General features: G+C 38.8%; 1 protein-coding gene across 2 annotated transcripts in view; it reads left to right on the forward strand.

Moving 5' to 3' along the window:
- XRN2 (5'-3' exoribonuclease 2) overlaps positions 1-10,914 on the forward strand; it is an 86,077-nt gene that overhangs the window by 72,076 nt on the left and 3,087 nt on the right. For both annotated transcript variants that reach the window (XM_025876978.2, XM_073878466.1), the window contains exon 28: positions 4,599-4,662. In XM_025876978.2, the coding sequence (XP_025732763.1) occupies positions 4,599-4,662 (64 nt within the window). The remainder of the gene's footprint in view (positions 1-4,598; positions 4,663-10,914) is intronic.

Consider the following 10,914-nt stretch of genomic DNA (forward strand, 5'->3'; position numbering starts at 1 on the left):
AATATGCTGAGTCTGAATTTTGTGCAGGTTGAAGTGCGTGGGTATACAGATTACTTAAAAAAAGAAAAAAAAATAAGCAGTGATTTCAGATGTTTTAACCAAAAATTTTTTATTTTCTCCCCCATGAATCTGTGTTTGTCAAGATAGTAACCAAAGTACATGTGTTAAATACATTTATTTTTCTTCCTGTCTTAATTAGATGTGTGGAATAATGTTAATTCTAAACTTTAGAAATGTTGAAAGTAGTTTTTAAATCCCTAACCCTGCCTTCTTGAAACCCTAAGCTTGTGAGCCTCCTGGTTAAGGTAGTGGTTCTCTGATCTTCTGTAAGTAACCTGGACAAGTCACCTCTACCAAGAGCACAAGTTCATGTGAACCTTGGAGTAGCATAGTGTAGCATAGAGTAGAGTGGTTAAGAGAACATATAGCCCCTGGCTTTTACTCTGCCACTTAGTAGCCCTGTGACCCTGGGTTTTTATCAGTACTCCCGTTTCCTCATTTCTAAAATGGTACTGGGAATACGCCCCTCACAAAATATCCATAAGAAAGGAGTTAAAGTTATTAAGCATGGAAATGGTGCCTAGCACACAGTAAGTGCTATGAAGGCATTAAATAAATGTTAAAAGATAAGCTTTCTTTTTTTAATAGAATCTTAAACTGTGAAATTTGCAGAAATAGTTATAGTAAAATTGAGATCTAAGCCATTTAATTTTTAAAAATATTTGTAGTATCATAGCTATTTTTTTCATGTGGTACAAAATAACAAGACAGGCCATTTGGTCAAACTCTGTGTCTGCTGTAGGTGTTTTTCACTGTTGGTTTTTGATTTGTCTTTGATATGTCAGTTTTTGGCTGATGAGTAATTGTTTGGGTGCTGATAACTTGCTGGAGTCAAGTGCAGCCTTGAGTACTCCATGTGTGAATAAAGCATTTCATTCCTGCAACCCAGAGAACCCAGTATGTCACTTCTCTTCATTTCACTTGGTAAACTTGTCAATTAGCCACATTTGGAAAGTGATTTTTTATTAGTGCAATCAGTAAACATGGAATCTTTCCTGTGATTGCCACGCTGATTAGGTAAATTGTCACTTGAGCTATTCGCGAAACCTTGGTTTATATGGCCTTAGAGCTTTTAGAAAAGGGATAAGTTTTTAAAGACCAAAGGAAAAAATTAACTCATTTTTCCTCTCTCGCTGGTACCTTTCTGAAGTGCAATTCACTACTTTAGAATTTTTTTTTTCCCTCCCTCTCAATGGATCTTCTGTTAGAGCCATACAAATGAATGATAATAAGTTTGTTTTACCTTCTACTTCATTACTTATCAGCCAGGAAATATTTCTGCTTTATGAATACTTAAGGGTTATATATATTTCTCAGAGCCACATGAAGAGATTTGTTTAAAAGTAGCCTTGAAGGTTTTCTTTGATCCTTTTTATTTTTTTTTAATGGTTGAAAGCAAGAGATGTTTTAAAACTGTATGACAGAATTTTTATGTCATGAAATTTGCCTAGGTTTTAACAGAAATCTATGGTTTTTGCACGTGCTAAGTTTATGTGAAAGCAGTTGTTCTGGAAGTGAGAAATAGTTAAAAGCAAAATAGAGTGCGAAGTACGTGGCATACTAAAAATGATGGAAATAGGGACTTTTACCATTTGTCTAGGCAGGTGTATAGGTAGACTATTATGAAGGATTCCTTCTCTCCAAAGAAACTATTTCTACTTAATGAACTTTACATTCCAGTTCCACTTAGAAATATTGTTGTACTTAATCTAACATGAAGCATATTTGAATCTAATGAATATGTATTCTGGATGATGGTGACTTTCCCTCCATTTGTACAGTTTCTAGGAGAAAATAATACAGGATTTTTTTCTGCCTTTATTTTTCATGAAACATTAGGATAAACATTTCTGAAGGTTTCTCTTGATTTAGATGTATCTTATTATTTTTGCTTGATTTAAAATTTATTAGGGATCCTGTGTGGAAGCTTCTACAAGTACCACAGAGAGTATGTATTCTGTGATGATACCATGTATATAGAGACACCATGGAACCAGAATCACGGAAATAAGTCTTCATGGTAAAAAGGGGCATGTTTCCAGGGTAACTACAGTGATTCTGGGACATGGGAAATACAGACAGGGGTCCAAATGAAATTCATGTATTTCTTTTGACTTTGGTTATATTAGCTAATTTTATATATGTAAGACACTAAAATAAAATATACTTCTGGAAACACTTTAACCAGTTCTCATGAAACTAACTTGTGTACAATATCTGAATAGACCAGTGGCCTTCCACATTTAACCAAGTAATGATCAGAGGGGCGCCTGGGTGGCTCAGTCAGTTAAGTGTCTTCTGCCTTCGGCTCAGGTCATGATCCCAGGCTCCTGGGGTTGAGCACCAAATCAGGCTCCCTGCTCAGTGGGGAGTTTGCTTCTTCCTCTCCTTCTGCCCCTCCCCCCCACGCATGTTCTCTCTCTCTCTTCGCTCTCGCTCTCTCTCTCAAATAAATCTTTAAAAAAAGAAAAAGTGGCCCAAAAGTTGATTTACTTTCAGTAGATTGCTTTCTCATGAGTGGTAATGTGTTGAAAATCATGCATGTGTTGAGGTAAGTGTATGTCATGTTTTTCCATAGGAATAAACCACACAGATGATCATTGCTGTTTTTGTAGGAATTTCGAGTTTTACCTCATGATTATGATTTCCTGATTGTATATGGTCTATAGTAGTGATTCAGATGTTATTCTAGGCGGTGTGTAGGGATCCTTCTGGCCCTGTTCCCTGGGGGTTGTATGGTGATAAACCTTGTGCATCCCCATTCAGGTTTGGAATATCTGATGACTGCTATGAAAACTCCTCAGCAGTGTTCCTCAGTTTGACCACTACTAGTCTGGCTTTTAAGAAAAGGAAAGGGACTTAATTGAAATTGACTAGAGGTGCCACCTTTCAATTCAGAATGGGTTTCTGCATGAAAGTAATGGTGGTGAAGGCTTCCTGCTCCTTTCCAAGAGAAGCATCTGTTGTGGGTTTGGCTGCTGGACACTTCGTGCTGGCCGAGAGGCAGTGCGCTATGGCTGCCCCCCTGCCCTGGCCAAGGTGGTTGTCTTTTTAGGAAACTGTCTTCAGGGGGCATTGTCAGCCTTGTTGAGGTGGGGGGAGCCCGAAGCAGTAGGAGTGGATTGTTCACACTGGAATCATGTGAACAGCTAGATCCTCTACTTGTTCCATATTCTCCTTTGTGGGGCTTTCTTTTAAGCACAGTTCTTCTTTTCTTCCCACCCCATCCCCCATTTTTAAGTAAACCCAGATTGTATTTTTTTGGTTCCTAACCAGAGATAAGCTTTCATTTCTTCTTTCTTTTAAGAAAGTAATTTTGAAAAGCATGTTTCTAGTTTGTGTTTCCATTAAAATGTGAGCCTGAATACATTATGGTAAGCCTTGTTGTCCTTGGGTCTCAGGAGTCTGGAGGAGGTTACTGTCCTCACACAGTGAACTCATTAGACAACTCCTGGAACCAGCTGTTTTAATTAGGTCACACACAGACCCTGCTGAAGGGTGGCCAAGGTGACTGCAAGACTAGGGACCAGAGTGCAGCGGCAGTTGGTTAACACGACCTGCTGAGCTGCTGAGCACCCACCCGGCCGGTGTTTGGGGCTGCTTCTTCCAGCTTCACTTGGTTAGGTGCAGGAGCAGCAGCCACGTAATTGTCTCTTGGAGTCCGATGTTGCCAATTCAGCTTTGTGTTAGGGGAGGAGGTGTGACTCTCAGAAAACAGTAGAAAAGTGGATGGTCCCTTATTAGCATCTTCCTGGCCTGTGTTGGAGATACGTGTGCCCTCCACTTTGTTATGATAGCTAGGTAAGCCAGGGTTCCTTCCAGTTTCCGTGCTTAGGGGGAAATTCTCAGGATTTCTTTTCAAGTTACTATTCATTCAGTTGCATTTGTGGAAAAGAACCTAAATCCCTTTCTTTTGCACAGCATTTAAAATAAAAATGTGGAAAACATATACCTTTACATACTCATGCACACATACATAGGCAGTGAGAAATGTAGGAGTTTAATGACTAAGACTCCTAAAACTGTGTTTCATTATCAAAGAAAAAAATAATGAAAAATTTACTGACCCTGTTGATTCTTTGTCTTTTTACATTTGCAGTTTGTGTAATTATACTAGTTTATTTGGTTTGTATTCTGTCTCAGATTTTTTTCAAGAATTTTTAATTATGCAAATATATGGGTAGCAGAATAGTGATTACTTTTTAATTGGGTTGTGGGGTTTTTTTTGGTGTTGAGTTGTATCAGTTCTTTATATATTTTGGATACTAACCCTTTATCAGATGTGTCATTTGCAAATACCTTCTTCCATTCTGTAGGTTGTCTTTTAGTTTTGTTTCCTTCACTCTGCAGAAGGTTTTTAGTTTGATGTAGTCCCAGTAGTTTAATTTTGCTTTTGTTTCCCTTGCCTCAGGAGACATATCTAGAAAAAAGTTGCTATGTCCTATGTCAGAGAAATTATTGCCTGTGCTCTCTTCTAGGATTTTTATGGTTGTGATCACTTAAAATCTTCTTTTAACCTTTCCCTGTTTATTTTCCAGATATGAGGCCGCAGGATTCCTGGCGGGGTCCTCCTCCCCTTTTCCAGCAGCAAAGATTTGACAGGTAATATTAAAGCAAACATGACTTTTAAATATTTTTCCACATCAACATTTGAGGTTTGGGCTTTCTCCATGGTTCAAAATGTACCTTCTTTCCTCTAAACAGTTTCTGTTGTGCTTGTCCTGTAGGAAAATAGATGCCTAACATGTTGAATTAAAAGAATCCTCTTTATATACTTTCCCACTTTCCTTGGTCCTTGGCCTTTATTTTTTTGAATGTTTTAAGGTGCCCTGAAAAATGCAACACAGAGAGCTTAAAATTGTACTAGGTTTTGATCAGGCTAAACAAATTTCTTTTTAGAAGGCTTGTGCAGCTTAATGAGGCATAACTAATGGTGTTCCACTTTTATCATTTCTGTGCGGGCAACACAGCATTAGTACAGACCAACCATTGATTCTTGCTACAAACCTCTTGAAGTCCTAATCAGCTTCTTTGGTACAACTTTTTCAGGGCTGACAAGCCTATTGTAGGGCAGTGTCACTGTAGGTCAGTAGTTATTAGTTGCCACTGAAAACAGTTTCTTTAACTACTTAAGACTGAACTGAATTAAACGCAGAAGGGACTCAGAAGAGGATTATGGGATCTGCAGTCTAATAAGTACTGGGGACTAGGAAGAGTGTGACATGGTTTAATAACAAGGGATGTTTGACTTGTGTTCTTTCATTGATAAGTTGTGTGCTCCTAAGTCAGGTGGTCTCTACACGACAAGACAGCTAGGCTTGTTATGAATAATTATATTAACATCTGTAGAATAATTGTTTACAGGGCAGCTTTCAAATCTATCATTTTATGCTGGTTTGCCAGCATCAGTAAATGCTGAAACCAGTTAAGCCCATAGTAAGGCTTCCCTCTTTGCCTTCCCAATTCTAATGTGTTTTGTTCCCCTCACCTTTACCATTTTAGCAGTCTGATTCTTTTCACATCTGAAATGAATAAAAGTGTTGTTATGAAGAGTTATAAATGTTGCTCCCCCTTTAAGAAAACTTTTCTTTAGAGATTCAAGATGACTGATACAATGCCTGAATTTATGTTTTGTTTTCAGTATAAGTGTTGCAAGCACACCATATGCACTACTTCCATATCTTTGGTATAGGACCATTTTCAGACTAATTTAAAAATGAGTAAGGGTTAAATTTTTCCTAAATTACAGATTACCACATTGGAACTGATCTCATTTTAAATATTTGTCTTTCTGCATTAAGTTTGTTGTTTGATTTTCAGTTTCCCTACTTTGTTGCTTGCTTCTTTCCCGCATTATTAATAATCACTAACATTTACAGTCCACCTACGAAGTGTCAGCACTGTGAGCTAACATGCCTTTAGAAACATGACTTCATTTATTCCTCCTAGCAAGCTTCTGAAGTACATGTTGTTTTTACAGATGAGGAAACCTAGGCACACAGCAGTCGAGCAGTTTCCATACATTTCTCTTCTGTACCATTCTTCACTAAGAAACTTTCACTTGAACGAACAGTACTCATCAGAATGCTTATGTTTGCATAATAGTAAAGCTGTAGGGACTTAGGGGAAGTAAAGGATCTCCTTCCACTTGCGAGACATTCTTTCTTCATTTCCAGCGGCTTTCCTTCCCTCTACACACTAAAAGATTTCCTAAGATCATCACCATTGTCCTGATTTCCATCAGGTTTTTGTTCTTCTGCCCTAGCCAAGTACTTGTATTATCTTGACTGCCTTTGTGAACCCAGGAGGTTAGGGACAAGTTTTGTGGGGCATTCGTTTTTGGTTTAATTTTAGTCAGAAACTTGAAATCATACCTTAAAGCAGAAGTTAAATGTGAGCGTAAGAAAATTCTGTCTTATGTCTTAGACCATGTCATTTAAGAAACATAACATTCTGGGGCGCCTGGGTGGCTCAGTCGTTAGCCGTCTGCCGTCGGCTCAGGGGGTCCTGGGATTCAGCCCTGCATCAGGCTCCTTGGTCTGCGGGAGGCCTGCTTCTCCCTCTCCCTCTCCGCCTGCTCGTGTTCCCTCTCTAGCTGTGTCTCTCTCTGTCAAATAAATAAAATCTTTTTTAAAAAAATAACATTCATAAAGAAAATGAAGTTTGAAATCAGCCATTCAAAACTTGTCCATTAGCCTGTTGGCAGATACAGTTAGCAGAAGCAGACTGACAAGTGTGTCTAACCATTCTGACTTCACAAGGCGTAGAGGAGAAAATACAGACTTGTAGTCACTTTGACTTTGCTGAGATGTCACAACTAGTTAAGTAGTAGAATTCTTACTGTAACCAGTTTTAATTTTTTTTTTTAAAGATTTTATTTAATTGACACAGAGCACAAGCGGGGGGTGGGGGTGGCAGGGAGAGGGAGAAGGAGAAGCAGGCTCCCCACTGAGCAGGGAGCTTGATGCAGGGCTTGATCCCAGGACCCTGGGATCATGACCTGAGCCGAAGGCAAACGCTTAGCCACCTGAGCCACCCAGGCGCCCCTGATCCTTATTATTAGTTCAGTACTTGCCCATTGCACTATTTTGAGTGTTTGGTTGAGAACCGTACTAGAGAAGAAAATGTTGAGTGTACTTTTTTTTTTTTTTTTGCTAAAATACACTTTCTTGAATTATTTCCTACTGTCAGATAGTATCTGTAATCCGTATGTTCATTTCATTTAAAAATACAAGAGAGGGGCACCTGGGTGGCTCAGTGGGTTAAGTGTCCGAGTCTTGATTTCAGCACAGGTCATGATCCTCACGGTTGTGGGATGGAGCCCTACCTCGGGCTCATGCTCAACAGGGAATCTGCTTGAGATTCTTTCTCCCTCTCTCTCTGCTCCCTTTCACTTATGCTCTCTTTCTCTCTCTCTCAAAAATAAATAAATATTTAAAATATATATATAACAGGAACACCGCCCCTCCCTTGCCTCCCCGCACAGAGACAAGCCAGTGCGAACTGAGTAAATGGTAGACAGAGTATCTGAGTTCTTTTTGTTGCTTGAGTTCTGCCCTATTGTCCATGTAATTCTTGCCAGTGGGGACTTCTGTTTTCTGGCCATATCCAAGGTGGCCATTTAGTTTTTAACTTACGGTGGTTAAGCTTAGTCAGTCATGGAAAATCTTTAAAAACTGCCATATATATAAATTAAAAATATCCAAATTGGTACTAGTTACTTCATATTGCAGTCTACTTTCCAGAACGGAAATTTAGAAGCTTAAGAATATTGTCCTAGACAAAAACCAAAAAACAGTCTTAACCATAGAGGACAAACTGCTGATTACCAGAGGGGAAGTGGGTGGGGGATGGGTGAAATAGGTGATGGGGATTAAGGTACTCACTTGTCATAATGAGCACCAGGTGATGTATGGAATTGTTGAATCACTGCGTTGTACACCTAAAACTAACACTGTGTGTTAACTATACTAGAATTAAAATTTTTAAAAAATATATTTTTTTAATTTTTTATTGTTATGTTAATCACCATATATTACATAATTTGTTTTGGTGTAGTGTTCCATGATCCATTGTTTGTTCATAACACCCAGTGCTCCATGCAGAATGTGCCCTCCTCAATACCCATCACCAGGCTAACCCATCCCCCCACCCTCCTCCCCTCCAGAAACCTGTTTGTTTTTCAGAGTCCATCATCTCTCCTGGTTCGTCTAAAAATATTTTTAAAAAAGGGGCGCCTGGGTGGTTCAGTCGTTAAGCGTCTGCCTTCGGCTCAGGTCATGATCCCAGGGTCCTGGGATCAAGCCCCGCATCGGGCTCCCTGCTCAGCGGGAGGCCTGCTTCTCCCTCTCCCACTCCCCCTGCTTGTGTTCCCTCTCTCTTTGTCTCTCTCTCTCTCTCTGTCAAATAAATAAATAAAATCTTAAAAAAAAAAAAAGCCCTTTAAAAAAATTCTAAAAAAAAATTGAATGTTGGCAATTTTGTATATATATTTACCATCCATGATGCCAAGTGCCTCAGATAAGTTGCCTCAATAGATAGCCACTAATTTAAAAAAGTTAAAATGTGTCAACCTCAATACTTCAGTCCCAGATTTAAAGTGTATATTTTTTTAAAGATTTTATTTATTTATTTGACAGAGACTGCAAGAGAGGGAACACAAGCAGGGGGAGTGGGAGAGGGAGAAGCAGGCTCCCCGCTGAGCAGGGAGCCCAGTGCTCAGATCATGACAGGAGTTGAAGGCACAGGTTTAACGACTGAGACACTCGGTAGCCCTAAAGCGTATTTTTTTACCCCAACTTTTTTTTTAATTATTATTATGTTAATCACCATACATTACATCGTTAGTTTTTGATGTAGTGTTCCATGATTCATTGTTTGCGTATAACACCCAGTGCTCCACGCAGAACGTGCCCTCTTTAATACCCATCACCAGGCTAACCCATCCCCCCACCTCCCTCCCCTCTAGAACCCTCAGTTTGTTTTTCAGAGTCCATAGTCTCTCATGGTTCGTCTCCTAAAGTGTATTTTTGAAGGCAGATTTACCTGTAACTATTTGCAAATTAATACAGTTAGTATAGAAATATGGTAAACCTGTGGAAAAGAAGGGGCTGCCAGTAAAAAGCAAAAGAGGATAGTACCTGCCCCTCTTACTGTTTTTTGCTTAATTTCAATTAAATTCTTTTTCTTTTTTTAATTTTTTTTAAATTTTATTCATTTATTTGACAGAGCACAGGCAGGGGGTGCTGCAGGCAGAGGGAGGAGCAGCCTCCCCGAGGAGCAGGGAACCCAATGTGGTACTTGATCCCAGGACCCTGGGATCATGACCTGAGCCGAAGGCAGTTGCTTAACCAACTGAGCCACCCAGGCACCCTAATTTCAATTAAATTATTTTTATAAAAATTATCTTAGTCAAAAACATTTTAAGTAATTATTTTGAACAAAGAGAGAACTTTGTTTTTAAACTGTGGCTTTCTAACCTATTTTTAGAACATAAAATAATGTAAAATTGCATTTATAATATATACCATCCATACTAGCAGATTCTCCTGAAGCTCAGTTGAGTAAGTTTGATCATTGCAGATCTGAAAATAAAAATTGATTACAGTTAACACAACGTGTGAGTTGCATTTTTGGCGTGTGGGTTTTGCATTAATGACCCAGTTTTGATGAGCCTCCTTGGTTACAGTACAAAACATTAACCCCTCGTTCATGTACAAACCAGAAGAGAACATTCCTATCTCTCTGCATAACTGTTCTTGCTAAAGAGATGAGGCACTCATGCTAAAATATATTTATATTAATAAGGAACCTGAATAGTAATTAGAAGCCCTGAATGTATGGATATTCCTTCTGAGATACATTTTTTATTTTGAGTACAGCAAATTTTATTGGTTAGAGCTCTGGTTTCACCACTAACTGATTTGTTTTGGTGTAGTGTTCCATGATCCATTGTTTGTTCATAACACCCAGTGCTCCATGCAGAATGTGCCCTCCTCAATACCCATCACCAGGCTAACCCATCCCCCCACCCTCCTCCCCTCCAGAAACCTCAGTTTGTTTTTCAGAGTCCAATAGTATTGGCTTCTCTATAGTTCTTCAAAGAGTTGTTCTTTGAGTCATCACACAAAAAGAATTATCTTTGGTATTAAAAAAAAAAAAAAAAAGGCAAGCTCCAAGTGAAGGCAAGGAGAGTGGGAGGGTAGAGAGGATAGATTCAGGTTTGAATAGCTTGTGAGAAGAATGCATTACCCAGTAAGCCCAACTTCAAGCTGTTCTCCCCACCCCCAACACCTGGGAAGTGAAATTCATATGCTGGTATGGTTATAGTTAATACTAGTCAGTGCTTTAGTAATTTTAAAGTTCTGTAATTTCTCCTAAAATCTGTAATGGCCTCAAAGCATCTGGTATTAAAATATATTGGAGAATTTTGCTTCTATTTATTCTTTATAGTGACTGTTCTATAAAATGGAAGTTGAAAATGCCTCAAGAAAATTGTGTCTTAAATGGTGATTGTCTTTAGAAGGTATATCTTGGCTACATTGTTTATGTGACAGTTTTACATTATAATTTAATACATCATACCTGTTGCTTTGTATCTGCAAAGTTAAAATAGGCACTTGAAGACAATTAAAACATTTCTTTTGACTAGTAATCCGGGCCAGCAAACTGGGTTATAATAGCTGTTGAATCTGTGTTCCCATGTAAACTGTACACCAAATGCCAGTCAGCCCATGCCAATTAGTGCTCATGTTGCTAGGTCACCGTGGTCAATTGAAAGCTGCATCAATAGAACTTGAAAAGGTTTCTTCCCGATCAGACCTTCTGACATATTGAGCAGAATAATGGATGGGA

This window comes from Callorhinus ursinus, unplaced genomic scaffold (genome assembly GCF_003265705.2).
Source record: "Callorhinus ursinus isolate GAN/ISIS: 27379988/994484 unplaced genomic scaffold, GSC_fseal_2.0 scaffold29, whole genome shotgun sequence".
Classification (NCBI taxonomy): Eukaryota; Metazoa; Chordata; class Mammalia; order Carnivora; family Otariidae; genus Callorhinus; species Callorhinus ursinus.